Source organism: Dermacentor andersoni, chromosome 1 (genome assembly GCF_023375885.2).
Source record: "Dermacentor andersoni chromosome 1, qqDerAnde1_hic_scaffold, whole genome shotgun sequence".
NCBI classification, from domain to species: domain Eukaryota; kingdom Metazoa; phylum Arthropoda; class Arachnida; order Ixodida; family Ixodidae; genus Dermacentor; species Dermacentor andersoni.
The window spans coordinates 265,371,139-265,386,850 of record NC_092814.1 but is presented as its reverse complement, the minus strand read 5'-3'; the positions used below and the strand labels follow the sequence as shown (position 1 = coordinate 265,386,850).

Sequence of the window (15,712 nt, the reverse complement as noted above, 5' to 3'; positions counted from 1 at the left end):
TTCTAAATAACACAGTGTATCTGAGGTATTTATTTCCAAGCATTCACACAGCACAATGTTGCCGCGTATTGTGCATCATGACTGATTGTGTACGTGATTGTGCATGATTGTGCATATGATGATTGTGCACATTGTGCACCATGACCGCGCAGTTCTTCTTCCTTGACCAGTAGTGCGCACTTTTTTTAATCCGTAAGCATTCTTTGGCGAATACCACAGGAAAATTTGTCCATCATGCGAAAAGTGTAATGCCTTGTATCTGCACGCTGCAAAAAATGCGTAATTTATAAAGTTAAGACATTTAGTCATTATAATTGTGTAAATGTAGATGATTAGTAGCTTTATAAGCAATAAGGAACAATTGAAAAAAAAAAATGAAAATGATTAGAGAGAATACCCATAGGATACATAGGGCTCCATAGAAGATGCATGGGGAAGCTCAGTGTAGAGGTGGGCCAACTTAAAATTTGGTGGTGGGCCAACTTGAAATTTGGGGGTGGGCCAACATAAATTTGGGGGTTGACCAACTTGAAATTTGAGGGTGGTCCAACTTGAATTTGGGGATGGGCCAACTGAAATTTGGAGGTAGGTCCAATTTGAAATTTAAGGGTGGGATAACTGAAATTTTGGGATATGCTTACATATGCATAGATAACTTCGGTGGAGTTTCTGCATGCTTTTTGATATAACAAAACGGAGTGACACTGAAAGACTAAAATTTGTATCTTTTAAGCATGTTTGTTTGGCCGTCGAAAAATATACAGTGTCAATTAAACTATTAGAATACTCAAGAAACAAATCAGACTTGCACAGAATAAATTTTTAGCAAAAAAAATGTGTTTCAGCTTTGAAAGTTTCGTGCGAAATGCTGCTCATGCGACTAAAATTTATGGTATCCTTTCCGAGTTATTTTTTTCCCTCAATGTTTGTCTGCGATTAATCGTTTTCGAGACATATGATGTTTAATCCTTGTAGTAAATTTTTTTTACTTTCATTTAATAATCAGGATCATTTTTCGGGTGACCAATAGAACCTTTGATTGTGCATAATTTTGGCAAAATGAAGCTCTACCCAGCATGCTCTAAGGCTATCAACCAGAGTGCACAGTCGGTGCCAACATAATAAATTTTAAATTTTATTGTAAGGCTCTAGTCGAAGCCATCATGCCTAAATGGCTGATGTGGCTTCTGTCACCACTTCCATTTCTCTTAACGACGTAGCTGTATAACTGAGCGTTTACAGTTGGCAGTCCTGAAAACAGATTTATAGCTTCTTTTTCTGATGAACACTTTGGGGCAGCTTTGCTTCACAACTACTTGCAATGATTCACAAACCACACTCGGCGAAAACCCGTTTAGAGATGCGAACGTGTGCATCACGCTATCTCTGTCGTGACTCCAAAGCATGCATGTTTTACAGGTTTTTCCCCCCTAAAATTCTGTTCATACCGCTTTTTCTTCTTCCCAAGGTTGAAATAAGACTCTAAGATGTAATTTCAGTGCAACAGGACATAAACAGAAACTAAAACAAAAAGCGCGAAACTGCACTGCATCATCGCACCACCGAGGGGCAAGAGCGCGCGAGGAGAAACAAGCGGGGCGCGGTGGAGGGCGTCAGAGATGGCACTACTTTTAATCATTGAGGTGCTTTAGGCTAGACTGGTAGTTGTAGAATAGTCCACTGTTCGATGGAAACTCGTCTCGCGAGGAAGGAACATCATCAAAATGAAACATGCACTCACCAATTAAAGATAAAATATAATATCATATTTATTTCTATGTTTCATTATATTTGATTTTTTAATGGGTGCGTGTATGTTTTAATTTTAATTACAGCTGTACAAATGGCTTTTGGGTCTGTGGGCAACCATTTAGCGTCTGCTGCAGGCATCTGCCATGTTCAGAGGAATGGTGGAAGCTATCACATAGGCAAAAAGCTGTGGGCTGAGTTCGTCCTGCAGTTAATGTCGCATGCTACACCTACCCTTCATCACTTCATGGTATCGCAATGCACATAGGGCTGTGTGACCATCGCAGTGAAACAGAATACCGAAGAAAAGTCTGTAAACAAAGATCCTGCATTGCTGACGTATTTAAAACATTCTAAAAATTAATGAATTAGCATTTGTTCATAGAAATTCATTTTTTTGACCTCCCAAGTACCCAGACATTTCCCCATTTTGCATTCAAAGAATATATTAGTGACTGTATGTGCTGCACTGAAAAGTCAGTACTATGTGTTGCTTCGTTAGTCGGTTCATGCCGAACAATTTCAGACCATAAAGCCTGTTGCCATAAGCACAAAATGGAAATAAATAAGGAAGAGAACAAGGGGAATGCTAATTGTACTGTTTATTTTGCTTACAATGATGGCCAATATGTAGAAACATGCACTGTGCAACATACTTAAAAACTTCAGACGAGCATCGCTTCACTCTCAACAGGCTCTTGATAAACTGTCTCTCTGAAGAAAAGAGTGCAACTGACATGTCGCTGATACATGATGTACCTCACTTCTTAATATGAATACTCTGCAGGGGCGTCTGCGGCAGCATGCATTTGGTGTGTTGCGACACCACATTATATGTTGATAATCTCCAAATTGAATGCCAAGGATCAGACATGGTAACCTGCAAATGGCAAGTTCAAATCACATTAAATAAACTCACAATCGGCAACCGAAAACGGCTTTCGATTCTCCACTAAAAAAACTGTCGCTGTGGTCTTTTCCCAAAAAAGGGGCTTATATGCTGACCCTGTCCTGAAGATGCACCAATGTGCCCTACCAGTTAAAAAAGAACGCAAGTTTCAAGGCATCATGTTTGATATGAAGCTAAACTTTCTAGCACACATAAACAGTTAGAAAATTAAAGTGAACAATGTACTGAATGGACTTAAAGTCTTGTCATTGAAACACTAGGGCTCTGAACGGAAATGTCTTTTGCATATATACCGATCTTTGGTACGCAGCAAAATAGACTACAGTTGTGCAGTCTATGGGTCAGCCAGACAGTCCTACCTAAGGCGACTACTAGATCCAGTACATAATCTAGGGTTACGCTTAGCAACTGGCGCCTACAGAACTTCCCTTGTTCCTAGTCTATATACAGAAACTAACGAGCCATCTCTGGAACAAAGAACACAACTCATACTTACGTTCTCAGTGTTCCATCATCACCAGGACATATATGCTACGACATTGTCACATACTGTAACATACGAATACACTATGCGAATAAACCACCATGCCATCAAACCTCTCGTACTTCGCTATGGAGAAAAGTGTCGCAAGTGTGATATCCCAGAAGAGTCACTTCATGTTGCAGATAAGCCATCCAGATTTAGCCCCATGGTGCGACTTTACACAATTTCTGGATTTCTTACTGACACACCTTAGGAAGTAGGATATACCCCACAGGAGCGCATAATACAAGAGTTCTGCACAGTACAAGAAACATACAGCACTTACCACGAGTTTTACACAGATGGTTCAAAGACACATGATTATGTGGGAAGCAGTGTCATATCGGGAACCTGGGAACATACTGTTAGACTCCCGTCATTTGTTTCTAATTTCACAGCTGAATGTTATGCTCTGTGGATGGCAGTGCTAGAAGTTGTAACTAGAAAACGCAAAAAAAGCAGTCATTTTCACTGACTCCCTAAGTGCTCTTAAAACCCTCAATTTAAAATCCGAGCAAGAACCTCTCATCGGCGACATCTTACAGCACTGTCGGGCATAAATCAAAACCACCCAATTCGTTTCTGCTGGGTCGCAAGTCATGTTGGGATCCTGGGAAATTAAATGTGCTGCTAATGCGAAACACAAAACTGTATCTAAAATAAAGGTACCCTTGCAGGATGGGCTTCAAGCTATTTGCAGAGCACCTAAAAACAAATGGCAGTGTCAGTGGAACCTGAAAGATAACAAATTGCACCTCATCAAACCGGTGCTAGGTGAATGGAAAACCTGCTTTCACCAAAAATGCTTCACTGAGGTAATATTAGCTGGACTCCGAATAGGGCACACACACCTCACACACAATTATCTACTCAGAAAGGAAGCACAGCCGATATGTGATAAATTTCAAGAACCACTTACAGTACTACACATTCTGATTACATGCCCACTTATCGAAAGAAAAAGACAAAAACATTTTCGTGATCTATATGTATTGCACATACCACTACTACACCTCACTCACACTTTGGGAGCTGAGTCACTTGTTCCTTTTACAGATATGAATTTTTTAGATGAAGTAGGCTTTCTCAACACACCTTAAATAATACCGGTTTTACTATTTCTACCATTGACTTTCTAACACCGCGTGTCTGACACAGCAAAGCCCAAGTTGCTTTTTCAATAAATCCAATTTAACCCTTTGAGGATTCAAAACGCAGATTTTTGCTTACTTGAGTTTGTTTAGTAAGCCGCATTAACCCTTTGAGGGTCGAATTATTTTGAAAAAAGCTTTCCCAGGTGGTCAAATTACTTTATTGCGGATCTTGAATGTACAAAATGTATAAAGTCGGGAATAAATAGTAAAAAAAAAATTAGGAACAGTATTTTGGTGTCGGCATCACTCAGAACTGCAAAATGTTCAATAGTATTTCAGTGTGGTACTCCTTGAAACACGGGTCTACGCGCATCACCTCATCACAGTCTGCACTCCTAAAATGCATGTCTGTTCTCCTCTTGGAGCGACGAGTTGTGTTGGCGCACACGTGACATCTTCTCTGCGGGCGGCTGCCTTGGGCAGAGGTCTGAGACACCCTCTCGCGTAAGCGCGTTGCCGCAGAGAGCAAGAATACCTGGTGAGCGGTGGTGATAAACAAGCTAAGAGCAGCCCCAATCAAGATAGAAATCAACTTCCGCCGGCCCTTCGAGAGCGTGCCGACACAGAGAAAAATCATGTTTCGCACGCCTCCGTTGCGATCACGCGGCGGAACCGAAAGCGCGAAAGCGCGTTGCCGCTGAGAGCGAGAATACCTCGCGAGCGGCGGTGATAAACAAGCTAAGAGCAGCGCCAATCAAGATAGAAATCAACTTCCACCGCCCTGCAAGAGAGTGCCGACAAAGAAAAAAATGACGTTTCGTGCGCCTCCGTTGCGATCACGCGGCGAAACCGAAACCGCCAAAGGTCGTTGCCGCAGTCTGAGCGACGCGCTGAAGCTAGCAATCAGTTCTGTTTATCTCCCCAAGAAGGTAGCACCAATTTCAAATGCATCTTGTAAGTGCTAAGAGGTGGCAGCACCTCACGGTGAGCACGCATCGTCATTATGGTGCGAAATTTCAAACGGAGGGTTGGAACCGTACCCATACGGCAAAGACCTTGCGGGACAGAAAACCGCCGCCGTACATGTACGGCAAAAACCTTCAAAGGGTTAACTAACTAACTCTGAATATGAAAAGCCTCTAATAATTCATGTGCCACTGCGTTCCTACTTTTACCCAGAATGTAAGTATAAGAAATATTTGAAATATTGCTCCCCTTGTCCCTTTCTCATTTATACTTGTTTTACTTAAGTGGCCATAGGTTTTATGGTCTGAAATCATTCTGCACTGAGAAGTGCTTGGTGAAATTACCACATGAACATATCTGATGAAGAGGAGACTTTATCTTGTGTGCTTATACTACAGTTTCAACATTATCCCAAAATTGATCGCACAGCAATCTTTTAATTATAGAAATAACAGTAGCCGTAATTTGAGGGCATCTACCATCAGGGAAAACCTGTAATTTTCAGGAAATTTGTTAGTTCTGGAAAATTCAAGGAGGAAAAGAATTTTGAATCGGGGAACTTAACAGCTCGAGTGGTTATTGTGAAGCTAGTGGTATGCTAGAAAGAAGTGAACTTTTCAACTGAACCTACACATTCTACAAATAATGGTGCGTCTTCTGCTTGTTTTGTGAGTGTGAGCCTGGCCAGGTAGTTGGAATACCGTGAAACACATGAATCAGTCGAATAATTTACAGCTTTCTTGTAGTAGTCCTTGAAAATTATGTACTGGCATTGCAAATTGGCAAAGTATAAACCGCAATTTTTTTCCTTGCTCCTACAACTCGGTGTTGCATAGACTGTCAGGGAATGTTCATGAAAGAGGCAGGAAAAACCTGGCAAAATCAGAGTGTTTGAATATGCCAACTTGGTGGACACCCTGGATACTCATCAAGGTATTGTGGCAACAAAGGGAACTCGTTGAAATGTGCAGTTTCGAGAGCACCACATTTGGTCATCCTTTTAGTTTTTAATGTGATTGAAATACTGATTGGCAAGAAAGCTGGAATAGAATTTCTAAAGCAGCTGAGGATGTGACATTCATATATAGTATTCTTGACATGCACACTGATTAAGGTGGCATTACAGTATACAGACAATAGCGCGCAACCAGATTCATCATTTTTCCTTTTTTTTGTTCATTGCAACAATCAGACACACAATTTAACTAGGTGCCATAAAACAAACTGTCTTGGTAAGAAACACTGTACACATGACTGGAAAGCATTAGTTCCTCATGTATTGCGAAGCATAATTTCTGTTTAATATCATGGTAAAATGATGTCTTTTCCCATACCAGGGAAAAATGATGTTTAACTATGCTGAGACCATTTGCATTTAACTGTTTTTTTTTTTCTTGCAGCTGGCGTTAACACATCCATCTTACCGGGAGAACTTTGGCACTAACCCAGACCATGCACGCAACTCACTGACCAACTGTGGCATCAGGCAGCCTGAGTACGGGGATCGGCGCATACACTACCTCAACACACGAAAAAGAGGTACATTTGCGAGGTTGAAGAGCTTCACTTGAACTTTCAGAAACAGTGACATTGAAATACACTTGACAACTGATAATTTGAACTCCACGGGGAATGTAAATAAGTCCGAACAATTTAATGTCCTAAAAAACGAATGTATCCAAAAAAATATATATATTTACGTTTTAAAATCCCTGTGCAAGGAATAAGGGGTCCATTCGTTGCTGCACGCACTTCCACTTATGTGCAACCAAGTAGGCCTGTATTTCTACCAGTTTTGTGCTGTTGCTGTACACCGATGCAAGGACTGGAAAGGCTTAAGCCAGATCTGAGTGTGAAGGCTCTGGAGCACACGGCACATCATCATCATCCGAGTTAGAGTTGCTGTTTGACGGGGGGAGAACTTGCTCAGTTATTTTGTCATATTTCAGTTCAGCACATGACGACACTGTGCTGTCGATGTCTCCAAAGTTATCAAATGTAATGGTGGCAAAAATTGGCACACTGCAGCCCAGCAGGTCATTAATGATGTCCGCATTTCAGCTCGTTGTGGTAGGTGGCAGATAAGGCTCTTCAGTTGCGGACTTGGGTTCATTCGGACTGCGAGAGCACCTGCGTTGGTGCCATTTGACGTGGATTGTCGATAAGTTCACGAGAAAGATTGGAACGCAAACTAAACAAGCACAAAATGGTGGTACGCTGTCCGAAAGGCAAACTCATCAAACAGAATGGTGAGAGCAGCGCTAGAGTGTAATAGAATGCGGTTGAGTGGGACGACAGCTGGGGCACCGCATGGTATGCAGTGAGGCATGCAACGACGAAAAATACTGTCGCGGCACTGCGATCGAAGTGGATTGGGCTGTGTCAAGGTCGTGCCATTGGAAACTGCTGGCAGTACTTTTTGGAAGGGTCATTCGTACTACTTCGCGCACTGGTATACATTCTTATACCGCTCAAACAGTGTTCATAATTGCATATGCCATGTATTTATGCCTTAGGAATAGCTGCATTTCTTTCTATTTTAAAAAAAAAATTTTTTGTATTGCTGCTCGGTGATTGCGCGTGCATTGCGGGCCGCAGTGTCGGCTATCTTTTCTATGTTATTGTACGGTTCCCTTTGGAGAACAAATGTTTTTCTTGTTCTTCACGGAGCATGTATCCCTTATGTGTATTTTTGCTTATATACTGTACCGTATTTACTCTAATCTAACGCGGACTTTTTTCTCGATAAAACGGGTTCAATATTGCTTGCGTGTTAGAATCAAGTACGACCCTAAATCTGTTTTCCCATGTCGCCATCAGCATTTCAAAATGGCCGCCTCGTATGCCCTTCGAGTCTAGCTGCCGTAGCTTCCTCCATGTGGTGTAGTACAGTTAGTCCACCGTCCGTCTTCCTGTTTTCTGCGTTTGCTCTATCAGCATGGAAGTGCTGACTGCAAAGACACGCCAAGTGTTCATCACGATGCCGCAAATAAAAGGTAATCGATCGCGTGTGCAGAGACTGACCGAAATCGCGCCGCATCACGCGTGTTCAGAGTTCCCATAACTTGCGTGCGGGACTAGCACAAACAGCAGAAGCGTGGTACTCTGGCGGCGGCTGCATACAGCGTGGCCACGCGGCCCCGATCTTGAAAGCGATCTGCGATGGAGACGGAGTGTACGCATCTAGGTGCACCACGCTGTGTTCTCGTCACTTAGTTCAAGTTAAAGCGAGAGGCCGCACAAAAGTCAATTCGCTCGCTCCTGCTATCACACTTTCTCACTCCAGCATTTTGATAAAAAATTTCCGCGGTCATTGAGGGAGACGTGTTCATGTTTGCTTGTGCGTGCATGACATCATACTTGCTACTTTAATTAGTAAGCGAATGTTTAAAAGTTTATATGACTGATAAAACTACTACACTTTTCGTATAGCTGTCTACTAATTTGCTATTGCAATCGATGCTTCACCTTTGGGGCAAAACTATGACTTTTTTTATTTATTGCAATTTTAGCGCATAGCGCTTTTTAGCGCTAAATTTAGCGCAATTTAGCACAATTTTAGCGCTTTCCAAACGAGAGAATGTTGTATTTTTGTATGAAATCATGATGTGCGTGGTACTGTAAAGGACTTTTCTCTTTTTAGGTCACGGGAAACGGGTGTGCATTACAATTGAGGGCGTTTTTCTTCCAATATTTTTGGTCACAGAAAGCGGGTGCATGTTACAATCGAGGGCATGTTAGGATCAAATAAATACGGTAGTTTTTCATCAGTAGATCTTGCAAAATGCAGACGGAAAAACATATGTAAACTACGTACTTGCTGTTTCAAACAAATAAAACATATCTGCCCCATCCGGCACCCCATACTCAGATTTACAGGAAGTACTATAGAAAAAAAAAAAACTGCAGTGCAACATTCCATTCATGCTTCCGGTAACAGAATGCGGAGTAATTGGTATGGGTTATTTTATTGCGGTAGCACCTCGGGTGCCAAAAACAGTTTTGGGTAGCCATTATATATATGCTAATCTTTCGCCCGTAAGCCGTGTGAAATTTTTTGTCCAGTCCATGCTTAACTACAATAAACACACAAAAAAAAAGGCTGCGCGGTAGTCTAATTAGTGGCTGCATAGTGGATATATGGTGTTGAGCTACTCAACTCGAGCTCACAGGCTTAAACCAGGTCACAAAATTTGATGGGATCGAAATGCCAAAAGTAAAACGCCAGGATTTGTTTAACTAAAAAATTAAATTTAAGAAAATGAGGTAGCTGAGTCCTTCGGCCTTTTTCTAGGGGTGTAAACGAAAAAAATTATTCTCGAGTCTGATTTCTGGGAAAAACATGTTACGCTTATCTTGTATTTCATACCTAAATGTAATTCCATTCCCAACTGTCTGTCCACTCAACTAAGCAGCTTCTATATTATAAACGGCTGCTTTCAAGATTACGGTGCACTATCATAAAAACAATAATGAAGCAATTAAAAGAATGGCATGCCTCACATGCACGTAGAGATATTTGTAGACTTGCTGTGTTCGTTTAATAAAAGTGTGGTACCATATTGGGCACCCAGTTTTAGTGGGTTGCCGACATGTAGAGTGTGTCAAAAAAATTTTTTCCTTGCCTGAATCAAGTTAACGGATTTAAAGGCTGCCCCAAAAGGGGGCATTTATATTATATGACAGCTGGGAACTTGTTAGGCAGAACGGATTAGCACCTGTGCAATAATTATCTAGGAACAGGTGCGCCTCTGCACAACAGCCACGACTCTCCAGCAGCAGAACCATTCAGAATAAGAGTCGCCAACTTACATTGGTCCTTCACCTTAAAAAGTGACTTAAAGTGACAGACTTAAAAGGTGCTGTTATGCATTACATTCTAACGGAAACGGCTATTCATTAATTTTTAACAGTGAATTCCGAAGTCGAATACGATTTAAATAGCAAATACCATTCAATTAGATTATATATATTTGTTTCTACTTTATTCTGCCTGCTGGCACATTGAAGGAGATAGCCAGACAAGCCACGGACGTTAGTAAAGACTTCCCGGTCTCCCCAATTCAGTCTGAGTACATAGGCAATGTCTTTTCCCTAACACTGTTCTTCACAGTCCACTAATTACCTTGATTCCTTTTCTTGGAAAATCGATTGTGAGCACCTGGGACTGCTGCAGATTTTAAAAGAAACTGTTATTCCTGTCAGGAGTATTCATTTTTTTATTCAGTGCATTTAGAATATGTGATAATTTTTCTCTTACATATATGTTTTGGACATATATCTCTATGTACAGTCGCGGTCAAAAATACGCGGCCCACGGCTCCAGTCGGCGGAGCGGCCGCGAGCCGCACCGCGGCGCTCGCGTCGGCGCTGCGAGAGTTTGCGCTCTGACGACAGGTATCTCCCTACGTATCGTCCGTATCCGTTACGTATCCGCCCGTTACGTATCGTCCGTTACGTATCCGCCCGAGAGCGAGGGAGATACCTGTCGTCAGAGCGCAAACTCTCGCAGCGCCGACGCGAGCGCCGCGGTGCGGCTCGCGGCCGCTCCGCCGACTGGAGCCGTGGGCCGCGTATTTTTGACCGCGACTGTACATTTAGATTTACCTAGAAGTGCATTGGTCATCTGTATCTCTTCGTGCCGCGGCGTTAATAAACCTGGTTTATTTCACTTTAATATCATTTCCTTTTATCAATCTCCCTGATCAAGATTCCACCAACAAGAAGCGCGCGTAAAATGACATGACATCAATAAAATGTTCTTACGCAGCTTCATGTTGCAGATCGGCAGCTTCTCTGACAAAAATTACATGTTACTTTTACGTGTTACTGTTTACGTGTTTACGTGTTTTACGTGTTACATGTTACGTGTTACTAAATTACGTGTTACACCTGGCTAAAACTACAATTGGTACCAGCCGACAAAAGCCAAAGTAAGTAAAACCATAAAAAATTTTACTGCACAAACTTTCTGTGAGAAAAACTGGCGTCCAGCAGCGTCCGCGCAATAAGCGCATGCTGGCTAGCAGACGACACTCTTGACAACGACAGCAAAATTGAAGACGTCATGTAGTATAACTCATGCCTCAAATATGTATACATAGCAAAAAGGTGTCAATATAAATTTGCAGTTGAAATAAAGCAGCATTACAAGAGTGCATGTGTGCAGTCGGTCTCAATGCTTGCAGTGCGAAATTATGTTGAATATGCCGCGAAGCGCGTCTTCGCCCCAATCCAGTTCGCTCGTAGCGCCCTCGCACAATTTATTTTTCACACGGCACCTCAATGGGAGAGCGTCGTTCGGCCCACTCGATCATTGTCTAGTATACTCTAAGCGCGATAAGTGCGGGGTTGCCGGAATAGCCGGAAAAGGATGTGATGATCACGATGTTGATGTGACCTATATTTTAGGCAAAGCCTCCAAGATCGGCATTTTCAGTTAAATCTCTGAGGCGTAGGGCTCCGACCAAGGCAAGGCCTCAGAGATTACCATTGAGCGTGTAATTTCTGAGGCCGTAGGTGATGTCTCGTGTAGGTTGCCAGAGGAGATAATGGCGGCAGAGTCCACGTAAGCTACAGCCATAGACGGAGTCCAGATAATCGAATGTAGAGCTGGCAGCTGTCTGAAATATCGGTCATCTTTACACATTAAGTCTATGGGGCAGTTGGGGGTGCCGTGAAGCTGTCCAAATTACCAAGCATGTCCGGATCAGTAATCATCGGTCAGCGACTGTAGTAAGGGAAACCTACACCCACTTAATATGCAGAGTGGGCTTTGCTGTCTGCAAAATATGCAACCATTTGCCTACTTTAAAGGGACCCTGAAATGGTTTGGTCAAATTTTGTAGACACGTAGGGTGCAGCTATAATAAATCATTCACACCACAATTTGTGTGAAGCGTCTCATATTAAGAGACCTATGAACGATTGCAAGTTACCCTCCTCTATAGCCATACATTTTATCCGCAGCTTGTTTGCCGAATGATTGGGGCGAAGCGCCAACTTCACTGGCCCTATGTAATGATGGGATGTTGTGTCATCTACTTTCGGTTGTCTTGGAGCCATCACACGAAGCCTCTCCCTCTCCACCAGCTACCTGGCAGTTGATCCCAAGCGAGAGCTATCGAAGCAGCGTGCATTGCAAACATTCTGTCGTAGTGCCGAGCATGTCCGGTATTCTGGTAACCACATATGAGCTGGGCGTTTACATGGACAAGTGCAGGCTTAAACTAAATCCCCTCCATGGTACTACTGCTTTAATGAAGGAGCTTTAGCATAGACGTACGCGAAAGGCCTGATCCATGGAGGAAGGAAACTGAGGAGAGGCCCTACCCCCTCCGCGCGCTAGGAGAAAAGTGTGGAGGAAGTGATGTAGTACGTTCTCCTCTTTTTTGCTGATTTTTTATTTCTTTGCCGTAGCGGCCACGCCTTTCGGGCCACAATGGCGGCTTTGTTTTGGTTCTGTGCGCTCACACGTGTTGCTCCGTAATTTTCGTACCGTGGCAAAGGCGCCGTGCGGGCAGGTTTGTGTTGGTCTCCGTGTTTTGTTGCGCTGCGTTATCTGGACCGTGCTCTACTGGATGTTGCTGTGGCCAGGTGGGACAGGAGGAACTAAAGTTCGTGAAACGAACGCGCATGCAACGCTGTACGCAATGCACCGCGCCACGGCAATGGCTACAGACGAAGAAATATCCGCGGGAAATTTTGCCTTCTTTCGCGGAATCATGCTAACGTGCTAACGATTGCTTAGTATTGCTGCGGAGCGCGCGCGTCCGAGCAGCACGGTTGCGCGCAATGCGGCGTGGTTTCGCGAGAAATGTAAACAAGAGAGGAGAGCTGGCCCGATAGGCGGAGCAACGCCATGAGCAACGCGAACTTCCGGCTTCACTTTAGCTTCACAAAGAGTGACGTCAGGGCCTCTCCTTAGTTTCCTTCCTCCGTGGGCCTGATCTATCTGTACGGTCCAGCCACCTGGTGGCGCAGAGCTTAACAGGCCAAACAAAGGACTAATATTGGTCTTATTAAGTGTAAAACATTTTAAACATTTAGAAAAACAATGTGTTCACGATTATGCTCCTGCCAAAAATTTATGCCAGTAGCGAAGTAGAGTACACTTCGTTACTGCTATATTAGTCCTTTATTTGGTTGAGCTCTGTGCCACCAGGTGGCTGCACTGTGCAGACCATTCACGTCTGCGCCTCCGTTCATCCCGTGAAACACCCAGGCCGAGTCCGCTTGCGCTTGCATTTACCCTAATACTGGACACGCGAAACACTACTATGCTAGCAATCCTCTGGCATAAAGTGACGGTCGCAAACGCGCAAATCCTGCTGCCGATCGGATACCAACAGTCATGCGCTGCAGCCATTCCGCCCTTCTGCTGCCTTGCAGAGGAACATGATGTCGTAGCTTGACATTGTGCCTATGTTTGCAGCCCACAACGTAACAGGGGCGAACCATGGCGCTCGCGAAAAGAAAAATTGAGACCAACACTGACTGCAGAGCTCTCATCATCACGGAGCACGTTGTAACACAAGCAGACGACACTTGCTATGTGCTGGAAGTCTTGAGTGTAGTGATAAGTTGTCCTTGTGCATTCTCTTTCTGTTACTTTCTTTTTTATAGAAACAAATCGACTAACATTCCAACTATTACAAACTACATTTATTCGCCATGAAGTAAGGAAAATTATCGGTTACAAGCCCTAGGCAGCCAATTGGACAGCTCGCCCTACTGGCGTCATATGGTCACCTTGTGTCACCTGGTCAGGGGTGGCTGAAAACTCAGCCGAGTGGCATGCTGCGATCGGTAGCGACATAGGCGGAAAGTTTTCATTTTTCCGGGAAGGAGGGGGGGGGGCACCAGCTTTCCTAACCCTATATATATATATATATATATATTTCTTGCACTTGAAGAAACTTTGTGGGACATCAGAGAATTGTTCACTGAAGTGACGGCCTTATATGAGAATTTAGAAGACCTCATAGTACGAGACAGTTCAGTTTCACAGCCTGAGTGCTCTCCCACCACCAAGAATCTGGCGTCTCTCGGTGGTGTAATCTTCCTTTGTGTAATTGTCGTATACTTCACTATCACTAATACTGCTTTGCGTTTCCGGCGAAACTGCAGCCTCGCTCTGTCTTTTTTTCTTATTCTGTGAGTCCGAGTATAAGTGCTGCTGGGTGTGACTGCTGCTGATTCTGATTTCAAGTGAATCCGGCTTGGCCTTATTTCGGTTACTGAGTGATATATGCAGGGTGTCCCAACTACCATGCACCAAGACTTAAATTAAAAGCAGTTGCGTTGCTCAAAGAAAACCTACTGCATATTGTTTCCAGTACAGTGGAGTAGCCACCATTAATTTTTTCGTTCCTGAAATTTAATTTGACAATTGCAAATAATTATCTAATTCGAGAAGTACTATCCAAATTATCAAAGTGTCAATGAGGCATATGTAGGCACCCCCAGGCACCCCCGAATGACATCTAACTGCCGTGTTTTCATCGACGTACTAATTGCTTGCAATTTTTTCCAACTGGCAAAAAAACCTCACGAAATATAAAAAATACCACATGGCCACGCTCCCACCGCATCATAAAGCAGCGCCCTCAAATAAGCTTATTGAAAGCAACTGCATTGCCTGTCGCAAACCCGAAAAGGCAGTGGATCACCTTAATTATGGTACGGAAAGAGCACCAACAGCAGGTTTTGCGGCTTTGCAGCTATTCCTTCCTCTCTACGTCACACTTATTATCCGTATCTCAAGGCCGACTGATCCCATTGATAACAAAAGCCCCTTGATAATGCGGTCGAAACGCCGCTCTGACCACGCATGAAACGCGAAAAGCAATGTAATACACATAGCATGTTTCAAAATCCCAGCATTGCTCGCACCGAATCGACAGAGTGTGCGCACAGCTATATTTCACGCCAGAAATTTGCTTCGGACCAAGGCCAAATTAAAGTAACGGTTTTATTTTTCTTGAGAGTGTATACGTGCTGCAAAAACAGGGTCGTGGGAAAAAATAAAAGCGAAATAAACAGACTGGGAAGCGACCCACGTGTAGAGAAATAGCAAAACCGATGCGTTCAAGAAAGTAAATATAGCGCTTCTAAATGAGCCAAATTGGCAATCGACGCCTGCACAAAAAACAAACAAAAAAAATACATCAGATTTCAGTGTGCCCTTATTATCTATGAATTCGTAAGCGCCGTTAAACACCAGCTGCTGCCTAGAGGGCATGTTAGAATAGGTGTCTCCTTCTGCAGCTACGCAGTACTCAGTTCGCTTTATCACATCTACAGTGGCTTTCTTGATGACCGACGCTGGAATTCCATACCAGACATTCGTTGTCCTTGCCTTGACCTAATCTGACGTCCGTCTTGATCATGTAAGCACGATCTTTCACATAACCTCAAAGAAAGAAATCGAGTGGAGAGAGGTCGGGTGGCCTGGCCGGCCAATTTTGC

General features: G+C 43.4%; 1 protein-coding gene and 1 long non-coding RNA gene across 5 annotated transcripts in view; one reads left to right on the top strand and one right to left on the bottom strand.

The window, feature by feature from the left end:
* Positions 1-15,712, top strand: part of drosha (ribonuclease 3 drosha) — a 268,462-nt gene that overhangs the window by 134,230 nt on the left and 118,520 nt on the right. For all 4 annotated transcript variants that reach the window (XM_050196330.3, XM_055063089.2, XM_055063088.2 and 1 more), the window contains one exon: positions 6,643-6,781. In XM_050196330.3, the coding sequence (XP_050052287.1) occupies positions 6,643-6,781 (139 nt within the window). The remainder of the gene's footprint in view (positions 1-6,642; positions 6,782-15,712) is intronic.
* LOC129380894 (uncharacterized) overlaps positions 2,337-15,712 on the bottom strand; it is a 100,428-nt gene continuing 87,052 nt past the window's right edge. The window contains exon 8 of the long non-coding RNA XR_008609093.2: positions 2,337-2,629. This is a non-coding gene — a long non-coding RNA (uncharacterized lncRNA). The remainder of the gene's footprint in view (positions 2,630-15,712) is intronic.